Genomic DNA, 17,837 nt, shown 5'->3' on the forward strand with positions numbered 1-17,837 from the left:
AAATATGGTATGTCTATATATAGTCATTACTTTTTGGATGAAGGAAAAATGCATTAGGGCTCTCGAGTTTTACAAAGGAGTAGAAATATATTACAATAGATTACATATCTTTGCTTAGCATTTACATGCACTAAAGTGCAAGTATTGTTAAATCAATGAGATGTTTATTCTTTGACCATTTGGTTATTTTTGGTTGTCTATTCCTAAAATCAAAATCACTGTTATAATTTACTTTAGATAAAAAACAATTCTGATAGTTCATTTAGTGACATATTTATAGATACAAAAACCATGAATATTTAATAAAATTCTGTTAATAACATCACGATAGCTTTAAATATCAGATTTTTTTTCCATATTTAGGCCATTTTTAATTGTTATTCTCCAAGGTGATGAATTGAAAGTGGGTGCTAAATTTGTAAATAGCAAATTCATGAGTAACCAATTAGATTAACTGCAAAAAAAAATAATTTGATTTTAATAGGGTCTCCATGTAAAATTGGGCATTCCTTGTATAATTATCAATGTCATAAGGACTGTTTGATATTTTCAATATTCTATTCCAGTGTAGATATTCTCTTCTAATATTAGTAGATAATTGCTAGACTATAACGAATCTCATCAGGGATACAAAGGTTTCTGTGCTGCAATGCCCTCCTGTATAAATCTTGAACGTTGAAAACAAAGAGCTCTCTTTCCTATAAATGTTGTTCCAATCATCGATTACAGTAGAAAAATCACTCAATTGATTATTTTTTCCATTAATAAATCAACGGGGATAATCTGGAAATTTTTCCACTCTGGTTTGATTTTTAATGTAAATATAAAACATGTCGCTAAAACTCTTGGAAATAATTTATATCAATACAGTAAAGACATTGTTATCTAGATTATTTTAAGAAATGACAGACAAAACTTTCATGTACATGTAAATTTAAATTTGAAATGTAGTTTATTTCAGCTTCTAATAAATATATCAAATAAAGTGATTATAATCAATAATTGCATCGGAAGGCATCTCCGATTATTCTTATTAATCTGATTATTATTTTTCATTCGATTCCAAAACTATCTTCTGTAGATAGTTGGATAGACGGGATTTTGGCAAGAGTTATTTCCCATTAGCCGCCATATAGAAGGTCAATATGCCCAAATTCCTTCATTACTGAACCAAATTAAACTTGCCATTCTGGGCATTGATGTGCTAGATAACACTGTTTTTCTGACAAATGTACATTTGTTAAAGTCTCATTTAATTCATAGTTTTAATATTGGAAAGATTTTTCCTCCCATAAATTTTTAAAATTGATAATTCACAGTTTGACCTCCATGATGGCAACCAATGGGAATAACTTGCTGGGAAAATATGTCATATACTGTACAAATTATTCATAAAACCCCATCTGGTGAGAAAACTAACAAATTAAAATTATTTCTGTACATTATATAAGTAGACAATTTCAAAGTCTTTTAAATATTTAAAGAGGACAGAACTGCCGTCCACTCCCACAGAACATTGACTAAGACTCAGAAGTTTAATTGATAGTGAAGAATACGTTTTCAGCATTAGTATAAGTGTAAATTTTCTTAATATTGGAACCTTAAAAAAGCTCAGCATTATTTAAATGATTATATTTACATTATTTTCTCTATGTTAACAGTACTCATGCAGTTAAATGAAAGACCAATAATGAGGCACATGACGTATTATTTCACTTATCTGCATGTCACACATTGTACATGTACCAGCTAGTAGAACATGGCATACTGGGAGTTTGATAAGTCAGTCACACTTTGTTCATGACATGTATCAGTAGGCAAGGCTTGTATGGACAGAGAAGTAATTTTTTCAACTATTAAAACGTAAAATACAGTCAAACCTTGTTATCTTGAACTTGATGGGACCAAGCGTAAACTTTGAGATATTCTAGGATTCAAGATATCTAAGGTAAAAAAAAAAAGAAAAAGTGGTTGGGACTGCCAACTCACTTTGACATATCCCTAGTATTCCAGATATCGGTGTTTGAGACAACAAAGTTCAACTGTATATATGTACTGTATTAAATCACTTTTTATTTCCGAGAACTTTATTTTCGGGTAATTTTGCGAGACTACCTGCTCCTGAAAATTTTATTCTCGCTTATATTTTTATCAGTATAGATTATATGGTGCATATATCTATATAATAACCATGCATAATTTGTGAAAACTTTGTCTCGCTTATAAATACCAAATATCTTTCTCGCGAAAATATGGTGGCGCTAAAATTTGGTGATCTACAGTAATAACTGAGTTGTCTTTTGGGCTTCTGAGGATAATAAGTATATTAAATAGGTGCATTTGGTTATTCTCATATATTACCATGACATTCTCAAATAATGCCTGTGGCATTTATGTGAATTACATGTACCATATGTTTCAATGACTTATTAGCCCCTAGCCCCCCCCCCCCCCCCCTTCCCCAAAAAGATGGTTATTACTTTGTAATATAATGTCATATATATAAATTGAGATATTACTGTGTATACTAAAAATGTTTGAAGTAGATGCAATATGTACCAAGATTTTTTTAATTGTTTGGAAATTAAATTTTATTTTAATCTGTCTGTTTGTCTGACATGTCTCTAAAGTTTAAATTTGATATATATTTTTTAATTGGGGTAAAGATGTGTCTGTCTTAATTTTCCTTAATTCTCATTTTTAAATGAAAAGTATTGATGCACTTACACTAATTACAAGTTTATTTCAATTCCTATTTTTAGAAATCCATATCATCCTGTTGACAGATATAATATTTTAGGATGGACAGGATATGAAAAAATGGGAAATTATGTTTAATACTGTTAAAACTTCATCACACTTCCAATCTCCAAAAATATTCAAAAAAATGTAGTTGCTTAAGAGGAATGAAGTGGACTCTTCTGTATTGTGTTCCTGTATAATCAGCAGCACTTATAGGCAAAAGTCATAATAACATAGATTCTCAATATCGTCACATCATTTATATTGTGTTTTTCTTCGAAAACAAGTATGCAAGCAGTTGTATCATAATTTGAAATTAATGAAGATATTCCGGGATACAAGTTTCATAATACTCGTCATTTGATTCCATAAAATAAATATAAATAACTTGTTTATGTACTTTCAGTATTTAGTGTATTATCAGTGAAAGTAAATATTGTTTTTGTAGTGGTCTAGCTGGCATTTTGATTTCTCAGGACATGCTTCATTTATATGATATACATGTATATGATATTTATATATTTATTTGACAGCAAGGGTAATTTTTTTTTTTTTTTTTTTTTTTTTACATCTTAGGTCATATAGTAATTATCTGTTTCTACTCTGAATGAGTAGGATGAAAAATATAATTTTTTTATCTGTTTGTTTGCTATTTCATCTTGCATGACTATAAATTTTGAGCTAGGTATAACATAAAAATGCTTTTCAAAATAATTTTGAAAAAGTTTTGAGCTTTAACACTGAAGGTCTAGTGTGCACAGTTCAACACCATAGGCTCATAACATATAAAGTCAAAGCTGAATTTTTTCCACAAAAGACAATTTCATTTATTTAAACTATGCTAAATTTACATAAAATCTTTATAAGGAAAAAGCAGTTAATTCTCTAGCAAGTAGGATTGTTGGAATAACTGCAATATGTAACTGTCTTCAAAGTATGATTGTTTGTATAGATATTGCAAAATGAGACCACGAAAATCCTATATCTGCTACGAAATAATGAAAATTTGTTGTGTTTATAAGGTACGTCAGATCCATACATTTACATTTGGCCTGGACACATTTTGTGACTTGATTTTTCTAAAATTATTTTTTTAAACATGAACTTTATATTACAGGAGAATATTTAAATTATTTTCCAGTTTTATTGATATTTCATTCCTGTTTAATAAACATGACAGACTGACCAACAGATCTTAATTGTAAGACACTGCAACATCGCAATCCCTGATAAATCATGCACGATAAGTATTTCTATAGGTTAATAGTATATTGAACAATATTACACTTATAGCCATAAAACACATGTTTTCAATAAATAGGATTCATTAGTTAGGAATACTTTCCAGGTTTTACTATGTTACATAAGGTATTTAAGAGATACATGTAATTACTGCCGATCACTGCAATCGGCTTATAGCAATTCTTAGTGCTTCGTGGAAAAGAAAATTCCAGCGTACATCATATGTTATAAAGTCTTAGATGACACAATTCTATTGCTGTATAAGACGTGTTTATACTCTGTCTTCCTGTTTTGTTATATTCTATCATCATTTTCATATAGAGGCTATTTAGTGGGATTGTGTAACATAGGAAAGCACCTTTTAAATTATTATTATTATTAATTTGTTCCACTTAAGAATTATGTTTTATCAAAAAGAAATTACTCAATTATCCTCCTGACCAATTTTTTTTGGGGGAAAAGGATCATTTAATGGGTATAAAATTGATGTTACATATACTGTAATTTATGTTTAAACTGCACTTGAAGATGTACCTTTTGTATGGGTATTTGGTATGAAAAAGGTGTTTTGGTGCTATTGACTCTGCAAACAATTGTAGCTATTCTATGTAAAATATTTCTTGTCCTATGACATTGTACTGTCTGTGCGTTTTTGTAATTATAGTAAATCTACAATGTCTGTTTTGTTTTAATTTGTTTCTGAGTTTTGTCTATTTTGCAAATCAATTAAATTTAAATCAAATAAAACTGTTGTTAGTTTATGAGTAAACTTTAATGAATCTCTAGGTCATTTTCAAGAGACTAGGAACAGAGTATCCTTGGGTAAAAATGACGAGAGATTTTTTTAGTGAAGGATCCCACACCTTATGAAGCAAGAGGGAAATTGAAATACCAGAAACTGCCGTAAAAAAAAATGACACAGGTGCCACAATGGAAGCATCTCTCTCCTCTTCTCTCTCTCTGTATATTATATAAATATTATGTACACTGTATATAGAGGATATTTTATGTTTTATAGATGGATATGGAATTTATATCACTCGTGGGACAGGATTTTTTGATATCATGAGTACGAATCATGAGTGAAAATACATACATAAAAATTCCTGTCTCAAAAGTGAAAAGTCACATTCATCTGCTAGACGTTGAATTTTCAGTTCATTACATTTTCTTTAATTTTACTTTTGCCTCCGTTCTTTTCGTAATGCAGTGTTGTAGGCAGTGACATCATAGTTGAGCGGTTGTGATAAGTCTTAGAGTTATAGTGATCGTGAGATTGACAATTGTAAACATGGATTTTAACAACAATTTGGAGAAACTTTGGCAAATTTAGTCTCTGTCAGGATGGTTTATTTATTCTCATTATCTTATAAAAGGCTAGGGAGAATTTTTTTGCTACACTTGTGAAGGGAAGGAAAATCTAGAGTTTTGCTGCACTTTTGAAATTTTTGTCACTCTGTAATTTTTTTCTTGAAGAGAATGGTTATGCAAGTGAAGTTATTTTTTTTTCATGAAGAGAATGGTTACGCAGGTGAGCAATGTGCCCCATGGGTCTCCTGTGTTTTTTTGTTGTTTTTTTTTTGGGGGGGGGGGGGGGGGGGTGTTGCATGTCTTTTCCCCCTCTCATTTATACCCAGTGTTTTTGACCTTTGAGATCACTGACCTTGAATTAAGATCACAACACATCACACATTTAGGTCATGAACTCACTCCATTCCATCTCAAATTCCCAAATTAAAGTGCAGATACCATTTTAACATTCTCTTTGCCAAGTGGCCTTGACCTTTGAAATATGAACTTGGTTTAAGCTCTGCTGGTTTAAGTCCATGTACATGTGACATACTCAAGTTAGCATAAGTGTTCCAACTGGTTGTTGAAGAAAAAAGCCCACATTGCCCATTGATCTTCAAGAAACAATCAAGATCACGAGGCACTATCATGGGCAAACATACTCAAATTTGATTCACTAAAGCATTTAATTAACTTGTTTTAGTTCAATTAAATTTGGGGGGATCGATACAGAATATTCAAAGTACTCATTTATATATTTCAATCTGCAGAATTACAAATGAATCAGCGATAAATTATGGGAAATGTTGTTTATGTCTATGCTTCAGGCATGTACTTAATTATTTACATTTCACTCAGAAGTTGTATGCTCCTTACCACTTTCATTGCCCAATTCCTTCATGAGACATAAAATAGAAATGAGACATTTTCAGATATATTTATTTCTTCTTTTATATTTGCAAAGCAGACTACATATAACTTCTCTTTAAAATGTCTAAAAGATGTAACAGTGAAAAATGAAAAAAAAATTAAAATATTGACTGTTTTTGCTAGGAATAGCAAATAGACATGATGAACACCTCCTTGAAGTGACTTCATAAACAGATTCAACAGAACATGATTACTAGGTCCGGCCCTTGTGGGACCCACTGACTTTCATCTTTCTTAGATCAGATTAGAACAGCACCTTTGTTTTAATGTTTGGATGTTGAAAGAGAAAAACAGAAATATGTAATATATGTTTGAGATTACATTCAGTTATCAGTTGTGAACTCTTTTTCTTTGCTTAAATTTGAACAGTGTCTGACTATAACAAGCAAAATTGAAAAGAACAAAAAATGTTCAAAAAAATGCTGGACTACGTAAGAAATGAAAAGTATAATATGCTTGTAAATACATTTGTATAAGTATATAACTAAACTGACTATAATACAACTAAAATGAACAAAATAAGGATGACAGAGGGATTTCTTTACATGAGGTCAGATTAACAAAAGAGGAATCACTGAGATCAGTATAGTACAATTACCCTAATGCAGCTAAAGGGCTAATGCAAGCAAAGAATATACAACTATAGAATCATAAAACAAGGTTCGTAACTCAGTCCTATCTCACTCATTGTTGGTCATTTCACTGAAAGTTTGAAATACATTCTCTCATTTATGTAATTACCTAGTTCTAACTCTTTGTATGTAGATAGAAAGATTAAATGTGGTTGTGATATGTTTGTGAATTGCTACATGATTTTATGATCTTTAAATTTCATGGTATTTTTCTATATTGACATTTATTAGTTATCATTTGATGCTGTAGGAAACTAAATGCATATATATTGCAAATGCTCATTTGACCACAAAAATATAACAACCTTTGAAACTTGTGACAAAATAAAATCAGATTTGCATAATGATACGAACTAAGAAAGCTTCTAAAAATATATCATCTTGTCCATGATAGCAGATACTCTGAGCCAATTCAGAGAAGAAAAAAAAATTATCATGTTGAAATATCTATTTCAAATATGGAATGAAAAGAATTAAAAAAAAAAAAAAGAAGTATAATAAAAATGCTGGGACTACATTGTATAGATACAGGTAATTGAAACCTACATTGTAAATATATGTCTATATCAAGGTAGAAAACTGAAGAAAAAAAAAAATATTTGCAACCTATCTATGCCTGGGACTATTTCTGCAACAAAAAAGAGAACCAATCAAAATATGGGTTGGTTAAACCTAGTAGCTTACAGCCACTAAACCCATAAAGAATTTTGCAAATTAAAGAAAAAAAAAGTTCTTTCATCATTTTATTTTTGATTTCTAATTTTGGTTGTATGCTGAAATAACTGGAAGCCATATTTGTATACTTCTAATTACCTAAACTACTAGAGAGAAAAAACCTGATTACACAAGTATACATATAAATGTTGATACACTGATTTTGGTCTAAACTGTCTTCTCATCAATATACACCTAACACAGTATACAAAAACATTGGACTAAAATAAATGCAACTATGTATATAAAATGAACCATAGTATGTATAAACAATAATAATATACTACATTCAAAATGTAGCATTAAACAATAACGAATTATTTATAACAACGTCAACATGAAGGATATGTGGCCGAATTTATACGGCAACAAATATGGTGGCACCTACAGCACTTAACGAGTCTCTGTCTCGCGAACAACAACAAAGATGCACACCAACACCTAAAACATGCATGAAAAAATGGTAACAAAAATACATCTAAACCTATAGTTCTTGGAAACATAGGAAGTATACACAACGAAATAGCTACATGATTTCTTCTGAAAATTAATCACTGGCCTCGTTCTGGTCTCCAGTAGCGTCATTTTTTGGCAATGGGGAGGGTGTTATGGAAGAACTGAGAAATTTTGAGGGGGTAAGGGAGGAATCTTTGGGTTGAGTGGTCCCCTGAACTGCTGAATGACCTGTTGCTGGGGATTTTGAAGGGCTGCTTTTCTGCTGCAGTCGGGCTGCTTTAGCTTTGTGGGTTTCCCCCTGACAGTGCAATTTGTACTCCTGCACTGTGGACCATTTATCTGTGCAAAGATAGCATTCATACTGGATTTGCTCCAGCTTCAGAAGTGGTTGGATGTTTTCTGGAACTGTGGGATAGCAGAGGGTCTTCTGGTGAGCTATGCAGGCATCTTTGGCTGGGTACACAGTCTGACATTTCTTACAGATGTACCCTACATCAACAGTTGACTCCCTAGCACAATTATAGTCAATCGAGTTGACCAGCGACTTGAGACTGTTTATGGATTTACAATCCTGTGTGTACTGAGCTACATTGGCTTTCGGGTCTGAGAGTTTGATGCTTACATCTTTGATGGCTTGATGAGGAATTTGTAACAGTGACAATGGCGTCCCAAATGTCATGGGATCATACTGCAGTAAGTGCTCTGCACCTGCAATGTAAAAGACTCCTTTAAAAAAACGTATAGATAAATCTAGGTCTTATGCTTTTATTTTCAAATTCCAACAATATAAGAAGTAATATACACATGCATTAAATACACATTATGAATAATTCATAACAAATAAATTGATCAAATTGAAAACATTTTCAAAATTTGCTGCATTTTAAGTTATAACCACTTTTCCATAATAAGTACAATTAAGTAACACTCATGCTACAAATTTTCCTTTTCATCTAAACAGATCTCTTTATCAATATCTTGGATTCTTGACTTTTCCTAAATTCAATATGCACTTAATTATAATCTTCCTCTCTTTTTTTCACATCACTGAATAAATGCTGTTTTTTAAAAAAAAAAAAAGAAAAATTCTGTTCTTTGACTTTAGGTGGGTCATTTTCTTGGGGGATATTCTCTATACATTTTTATTATAATCTTCCTTTCCTCTTTTTACCAAAACTGAATAAATGCTATTTTTAAGACCATTTTCTGCACTTTCACTTTAGACGGCTCATTTTCTTAGGGGGGATATTTTCTATATTTTCTTTGTCTTGATGCTTTCTTTTCTTTGGTTTCTTTTCACACTGACCTGGCATGAATCCTGGTGGCATGAAGGGCATTCCCATCCCAGGTAGGAACCCTGGCATTCCAGGTAATCCCATCAATGGGTACATGGAGGGGTCCATTCCTGGCAGAAAACCAGCACCAAATGGGTTCATAAAGTTGGCAGCAGCAAGCTGAGCTGCAACATCATTTTCCTTGTTGCTGCCTGTAAACAAAGAACAAAATAATCATTGATACGTTAATAATGCACTCATATCAAAGCAGAAAAAAATAGTTAACTGTGCATCACATCATCATTATCTGTGTAAGAAATTCATTTAGGATAATTTTGCAATAATGTCCTAAAGTGAGAACAAAGTTCTCCTCAATATTTCAAGTATGTTACCCTTATTTGCTCTGAAAAGAGGATATAAAAAAATTGTTCAAATATTCACAATATCACTGTTTTGCAAATACATCGAATAAAGTGCACAATAGATCTAAGTGATTACAATACTTGATTGTAATTGTTAGGAAATTTAGAATGGTAAAAACAAATATACAATTATCTGATTATGACATCCTATTTTTCTAATTTCCAGTTTTCAAATGCTCTCTTAATTCTACTTGCCTTGTGATTTAGCATCACTTTCCGAGTCCTTCTTTTCTTTTTTGTCTTTCTTTTCCTTTTTAAAATCTTTAAGAATGTCAGATGGATTGAATCCTGCAAGGAAATCAAAAGAGGATGAAAAAAAACCAGATAATGACATGACTAGAAAATGAAAATTTCCAAAGCATATTGAGCCTCTTAAGTAAAACAGAATCTTTTGTCTTCCATATCCTCTATTTTGATACTTTACATAACAGCTGAAACATCCTTGGTAACGAATACTAACCTGGCATTTGGGGCAATCCTAAAGCTCCAAGTCCCATAGCCTGGAGCTGAGCCAAGTGGGGCTGACTGTTAGCCAGGGCTGCTGCTTCATCCCAAGCTTTCCTCATACGCCCCATCTCCTGGTGCTGGCGGAGTGCCTCAGAGGTCGAAGAGGATGTCCCTTGGGCAGTGAGATTACTTTCCACATCTGACTGAGACTGAATGTACATTTTGACTTTGTCGATGTGTTTCTTTGTGAAAATGTGGTCTTGAATGGTATACTTGTGAGAATATTTGAAATGGCAAAGGGTACATTCTTCTGGAGGTTTGGGAAAATCCAACTCAGCACTATATCCCTTGTTCATGGTTAATTTGGCCTTCTTTTCTTTGGCTCTGGCATTCTGGAACCAAACTTGGACCACTCGCTTTGGCAGGCCAATTTCACGTCCAAGCATTTCACACTCTGCCATGGTAGGTGTCTTGTAGTCAACAAAGATGCTTTTCATTATTCGTACTTGTACACTTGTCATTTGAGTTCGGTATCTCTTTCCTTGAATAGCTGAATGTCCGAGAGGAGAGGAGGAACGACTTGTTGAGACATTATAAGAATCATCATTCTCATTGTTAGAACAGGTCTCAGAAATGGAATCATTGAAGCTTTTGTTTGAGATATTATGGTCTTCAAAGCTCCTTTCACTCATGTCTGTAGATGGTCCATCTGAATGTTTGTCATGGTCAGTGTTTACTTTCAATGGCTTACTCAGGTCTAAAGGTGCCTCAGATCCACCACTGCTAGACTTGGTGTTAGCACTACTTGTTTTTGAAGAGACAGGAGTTTCATATTCCTTTTCTCTCTCATTATGGTCCTTAGGAGTGCTTGTCAGATCACTCATATATTTCTTGTACGAGTCTTCATAAAACTGTTTCATGGACATCTGCAGCTGGTCATTGAATGAGAGTCCAGGCATAAAAGACTGCATGCCATGAGGAGACAGTAGCTTACTCATGTCTGATGGTGAGGTCATCAATGATCCAAATCCCTGGGAACCTGGAGGCTCTATGGCTGCATCAGGAAGGTTGTCCACATTGATGTCACCTTTGGCCATTTCTTCTGGATGCTTGGTGGCCAAGTGAGATTCCAGTGCTGACTTAGCCCTAAACAATGCTCTACAGAAAGGACATCTTTTATGGATGAGTTGCTGGTGTGCTCTGTATTGTCCTTTTCTTTCTCTTGCTCTTGTATTCTGGAACCATACTTGAACAACACGTTTTTTCAGTCCCACTTCAGCAGAAATAGTTTCTAGCTGCTTTCTACTTGGATTACAGTCCACCTGGTATTTCTGATACAAGTAGTCCAGCTGTTCTGGTAGGATTGTGGTTCTAAGTCGCTTATCTCTTGGCTGATCATCATCATCATCAAACTTGTCTTCAAAGCTGTCATTGAGTTTTCTCTTCATCAGATTCTTGCTCTCCTGTTGTTGGGCAGCAGCCATAGACTGCAGAACTCCAAATGCACTATTAGATGGCAGATTTCCAAACAAACCTGGGTTCATTGCATGTACAGCCTGATGCTCTTGCCAGTGCTCTAGTCCATCAAAGGAAAGGTGACATTTTTCACATTTGAATTTTATTTTGCTTAATTGGTCTTTATCACCTGAGCTGGACACATCATGGGAGTTAGTGGATGCCGTTTCATCATTGAAATCATCTCTTGACAGAGTAGACAAGGAGTCACTGTCATCTTCCATTCCTCCATGCAAAGGCATCTGAATCTTTTCAGAATCCAATCCGCACTGCTTCTTCTGGTGCCGAATCAGGTCATAGTAGCGCTGGAATACAGCTGAGCACTTTTTGCATTGATAATTTAATCCGGCAGTTCTCTGGAATGGGGAGTTGGAGTTGACACTGGGTGATTCTTTTGTACTAGTATCTGGTGGAGGCTGATTTTCATAAATTTTTCTGGCCTTCTGTCTAGCATTTTGAAACCAGACTACAATAACTCTTGGACTAAGGTTGAGAATTTGTGACAAATGGTCCAACTCATCATCTTTGGGGTAAGCATTTTGTTCAAAGTATTCCTGGAGAACTTTAATTTGGTAATCAGTGAATCTTGTGCGGTTTGCCCGCTTTGCGTATCCACTGTGGTATGGTGTTGGTTCAAACCTTGGTCTGATGTCGTCACCTGAGCCAGATGTCATCATGAAGGGTGGCATGTGGTTTGATGTTGATGGGATGGAAGAGGCAGCTGACATGTTGGAATAATCATTATCACTTAAGTCGGGAGACTCTCGATGAGAAGTTTCAAGCTTCAAAGGTGACTGATCAATGACTTTTTCTTTGAACATGCTTTGTTGTTGTTGTAGTTGCTGCTTGAGTTGCTGAAGATGTTGCTGTTGTTGTTGCTGAAGTTGCTGTATTTGTTTTTGGAAATCCTGATGTTGCTGCTGCTGAGAAAACTGAGTCACTGTGGGGGTGTCAGCTTTGGTAACCTCCTTCTTAACATGGACTTCTTCAGATTCTTTCTCAACAATAGGTTTACTAGTGACCTCCTGAGACTTCTCCTCAATGGTCTGAGGAATCTTTCCTGTTTTTTCATACTCTTCAAGATCTAGTGTGGTCATTGGAGGGTTGTTGAAGTTATAAGGGGAGTCTTTGTTTCTTTGTCTCTCTTTGAATAGTGTGTTTCTGAACCAGTGTTTAATTACTTTTTGTGGTAGTCCAGACTGCTCAGACATTGCATTTATTTGATCTTCACTGGGAGAATTGTTAATGTCAAAGTGTGCTCTAAGGATTTTCAGCTGCTCATCGTTTATTCTGGTTCTAGCTCGCTTCTGGTTCAGAGCTGCTTGCTGAGCAGCAAGTTGAGCAGCTTGAGCAGCTTGTTGCTGTTTCGGCATTACTTGTTCAGACATAGATGTGGGAGTTGTAGGCATGCTGCCCTCTCCTACCAGGGGACCAAACATCATAGGCATCAGAGGAGGCTGTATATTCATAGCCATGGCCATACTTAGAGGAACAGGCATTGGCATTCCAAGTCCAAACATTGGCATCATTTGAGCTGCCATATCTAATTGAGCAGGGCTAACCTGAGGAACTGATGATGATGGTGGTGGTGGTGGTGGCATTTCAGAACTGGATTCCATTGTTGGTGTTGGGGTATCGCTTGCACAATTAGACACAGTGTCAGAGGGTGCAGGAGATGGGTCTTTTTCCATTTCTTTTGGCTGCTTCTTCTCATAATCTGATTTGAATTGTTCTCCTAGATTTTCCACAAAATTAATAGGTACTACTTCTTTGTGAACTTCCTCTTGGTGTGATTTGAGCACCCAAACACTGGAAAATTCTTTCTTGCATGTCACACATACACTTTTGTTGAGTTCAGGCAGATCATTATTTTCAACTTTCTCGGGTTTTTCAGCTTCTTTCTTTTCCTCCTTTTCAGATTCTAATTTAGGTTCTCCCTTGCCTTCTTCATCCTCATCCTCTTCATCCATCACCTCTCTTTTAACAGATGGTTGATTAAATTCATTAAATTGCATTACACATTCAAATCCAATATTTTCTAACAGATTTTTCTGTACTTGCGTCTTTCTCCCTAGAAAATTCATACTTCTTGGTCGATTTTGGGAGCCAAGACTTCCAGGTTGATACAAACACATCATTTGATGTTGTGCTAGATTCTCCTGGTTGATGAACACTGCATTACAACGATTGCACAAGTAAGTTGTCTTGAGAGACTTTGTATCATCAACACCATCTAATTTTGGCAGCTCCTGCTTCACTTCAACTGCCTCCTCAACATCCCTATTACCTTTGGATTTGGACGAAGAAGTGTGACCAGGAGATTGTGATGATTTGGCTAATTCAGAAACTGAAGTAGGCACAGACAATCCAGGCAACATATTCAATTGTGTCATGGCTGGGATTCCAGAGGTAATGCCTGGAAACAACAGAGAGGGTTGTGAAACTGCACTGGTGGCTGCCAAAATCTGGTGAGGTTGTAGCATTTCTGCCAATAGTTTCTGCTGCTGTGACTTGGGTACATCATTGGGTTGTTCAATCAATGGCTGGCTCAGATCTATCTGTCCAGACAAGATCAGTTCTGGAAGCTTAGCTGCCGTTGACTGGTGTCCTACTGACCGTATATGAATGTCCAGTGTGGAACCTTGACTATAAGAAACTTTACAAATGTTGCATTTGTACAGTTTGTTCTTATCATCAACACTGGGCTGAGGCTGCATCTCAGATGAAGTAGTTGGTGTTGTAGTTGTGGATGTTGTGTCATTGCTTGGAGGAGATAGGGGGCCTTCGCCTTGCTGTAGAGCTTGCTTAACTTTGTGAAGATGAGATACTGAATTATAATGAACCACCAGGATATTTTTCTGCGTAAAGGATTCCTTACAGACATCACATTTGAATGGTCGATTTGGATCCAGGTATTTTTCCATAGGATAACTCATCTTATCTCCTTTTCGGTGAAGAAGAGTCTTGTTATGAGCAGTCAGGTAATTTTGTTTGGTAAATGCAACTTTGCATCTGTGGCATTTAAATTTCCTGCTGGGGTCTTCATATCCACCTTCAGCTATTGCTTGACTGTTCATGTAATCTTCCAGGAATTGCTGGTCCTTGTATTCACTAGAGTCACTTGTGTCCATGATTTCCAGTTTCTTTTCAGAATCAGTTGGTGAAGAAGTTTCTGCTCGATCTGATTTTTCTAATGTCTCATTGGAATTCAAATCTGTTTTGGCTGCCTCACTTGTATTTTCTGTAGAAGCTGAGCAGACAAGTGATGATTTCGTAGAATCAGCAGAGATGGAATTTTCACCTCTGTTTGTTGAGGATGCACTGGTCAAGAGTTTTTCCATCCCTGAGCTTGACAAGATCTCAACCAAAGCTTCTGAATTTTCACTCATGGATTCTAAGTAATTCTTTTTGTCCAATTCCTCCACTTCTGTATGTCCTGACTCTACATGCTTTCTCAGAGCAGCAATAGAACTAAATGACTGACCACAGTAATTGCACTTTGTGGCTGCACGAATAAGATGATAATGAGAGTGAAGTTGAAGTTTTTCTTGGTTTTTGAATGCTAGGCTGCACTGGGTACACTTGTACTTGTAGATGTGGCGATCGGATGCTGACAAAGTTTGGCATTTGGCATGGATTTCTCTGAAATGAACCTGAAGTGCTTGAGCTGTTTTGAAATACTGATTACATCCTTTTTTCCAACAAAGATATCCTGGTCCCCTGGGTGTTTGCTTGAGCTCTAAATGTCCAAGTTCATTTTGATGAGCATATAGTCCATCAATGTTGTTGAAGGTTTTGGAGCAAGTCTGGCAGCGATACTGATCCTCCACCTCTCCTACTTCTGTGAAATTGGATATATCGATAGCTGAAAAATAAAACACATCATTAACATTTAAAGTACACCTTATGAATCTGCTGTGTAAATTATTCTAACCTAATTAATCTGTAGTGATAATATTATAATTACTGTTCTTACTGTTACAAAGATGTGAGCCATCACACATCTCTCCTCTACATTAAATCAAAATGAATTTTTTTTTTACCCTCTTCAGCCTCTAGCTTAGCAGCCTCTTCTTCCATAACTTCCAGGTTAATCTCCTCTGATCCATCCACTGGAATGTTGGCTACTGGAACGATAGCATTTTGATTGGCTGGAGGACTGACCACAGATGATGGCATCCAGTCCCCTTTATCCACCATCATTAGAAGACGCTGTAGTCCCTCAGCTTTGACACTGTGGGTGGACATCAGATGGCGCTCCAATCTAGACTTGTCCTTGAATTCCTCCTGACACAGGGGGCAGAGGACATTGTGTGAGCGATGGGTGTGCTGGTTTAGGATGTGACCTTGAATCCTCATCTCACTAGGACTACTGTAGTCACAGTATGGGCATACATGTATCTGTTCCTCGTTATGGACATTGGAGTTGGTGGAACCTGAAAAAATAAGTATGGACACTTAATCTTCACAAGTATACTTCCTGACTAAATTGCATAATGAAAATGTCATCTCATTTCAATAAAACATGATAAGTATATTTCCTGTGGTAAATCAGAAAGTCCTTCATAATTTAATGAAAATTCACACCTGCCTCTAGTACTTATATCTAGAGCAGTCTAGCGTTCCTTAATCATGATTTCTTTTGCACGTCTCAGGTGTGCTTTTATGTATTTTACTTTTTTGACTGTTAAATATATGTTACCCAATGTAAAAGTTGCTTGTCCTTACCTGTGTTATTGTTGTTATTGAGTGGTCCTCCCTTGTTGATAGGGGGCAGGGTGGTGGGGGTGAACATTCCGGCTGGAAGGTCACTATGTTTGTCAGGCAACTCAGTTTCTGTCACCATACTGCTTTCATCTAACTCTTCACCATCTGACAAAGAAAAGAAAATACACTTAAATATTGAGTGCTCTGAATTTTCACACACTACAAATGTGTTACATCATTGAAGTACTTATAATTATTAATAAATGCTTGTAAAATTTTTTTCCTTCGATTTTAAAACATTTCTGCATCTACTTGCATGATGTACATCCCACCAGATATATTAAATGATACGATTTTGGATGCCGATAAAAGAGAAGATTCCTGCCATGTTGACTTCAACAGCCAGTGACATAAAACAGCAAATGCCCTGTAAATTAGTGCAAACCACTCCACAAGTAACAAAGAATTTGCTGTTCTCATCTAAATATACTGCATCATGCACAAATCCCACATCCCATTAATTCTCAAGTATTCCTCATAATCTTAAGACTTCATCTCACTAATTTAACCTGTTCGTGACCTCCTCGGTTATTACATTCAGTTATATCAGCTTCTGCAGAGAGACAGTTTATACATTCCACTGTTCACATATTTCACACAAAGCTATAAAACTGAAGGTAAAAAATACCCCAAAACAACAAAAGACCAAAAACTCACATACTGTGACAAACACCTCTAATATGTTGGAAAAACAAAAAAAACGGGAATCTCTATCACTGCTGCAGAAGACAATCCAAATATAAAAGTGAGAAACAAGAAAGCAATATCATAATAAAAAAAAAGAGAAACTAAGGTTGCTGTACGGATGAATCTGTGTAAGATACGATGCCTCTCTGCAATCTGTGTGATATATATGACAGTCAGACTAATTAAGTCTTGAGGAATACTAGCAATCAATGCAAATAATTGTTAGGAAACTAATTGGGCAATGCTTAATGACCTTGGAGATCTAATGACCCTTAATACTTTAAGGTATAGGGATAATTAATCTAAGCTGCAAAGTCACAGGTGCTCTGTTGGGTACTAAGCTAATTAGCTAAAAAGGGCAGCTTTAATTTCAAGGAAAAGCTCAAATAATTAATTAATGAAATTCTTTGTATTTTTGTATCCTTGTTCTTTGTTAAGTAATTCTTAGAAATCCCAGCTTAGAAACAAACTTAAGTATGGATAAGGATGAAATATTTCACAAAAAAAACTTAAGAATAGCATGTTAAATGAAAGGTACGAGTGTTTTTCATACAGGTTTTCAATAGGAAACCACTGACTGTGTTTAATTACACTTATTTTCACCTGTTTCTTCCACACATGCCAGGTAACTTTAAACCTGGGCTTTTATCAAGACACCCCAAATTATCATTTACGAGGGGGGGGAATTTTTATTGTGCCAGTGCAGAACAAAAGAATAT

General features: G+C 35.2%; 1 protein-coding gene across 2 annotated transcripts in view; it reads right to left on the reverse strand.

Annotated features, from left to right (window-relative positions):
- Positions 1-6,192: 6,192 nt before the first annotated feature.
- The window catches only part of LOC133205258 (zinc finger homeobox protein 4-like), a 35,953-nt gene continuing 24,308 nt past the window's right edge, over positions 6,193-17,837 (reverse strand). For both annotated transcript variants that reach the window (XM_061341027.1, XM_061341028.1), the window contains exons 3-8: positions 16,393-16,536; positions 15,708-16,100; positions 10,163-15,529; positions 9,894-9,990; positions 9,313-9,488; positions 6,193-8,714 (exon numbers count right to left, since the gene is read on the reverse strand). In XM_061341027.1, coding sequence (XP_061197011.1) covers positions 8,098-8,714; positions 9,313-9,488; positions 9,894-9,990; positions 10,163-15,529; positions 15,708-16,100; positions 16,393-16,536 — 6,794 coding nt within the window. In that variant the 3' untranslated portion in view covers positions 6,193-8,097. The remainder of the gene's footprint in view (positions 8,715-9,312; positions 9,489-9,893; positions 9,991-10,162; positions 15,530-15,707; positions 16,101-16,392; positions 16,537-17,837) is intronic.

The sequence above is a fragment of the Saccostrea echinata genome, unplaced genomic scaffold (assembly GCF_033153115.1).
Source record: "Saccostrea echinata isolate AGI-Se365-2 ecotype Australia unplaced genomic scaffold, CSIRO_AGI_Sech_v1 ptg000054l, whole genome shotgun sequence".
NCBI classification, from domain to species: Eukaryota; Metazoa; Mollusca; class Bivalvia; order Ostreida; family Ostreidae; genus Saccostrea; species Saccostrea echinata.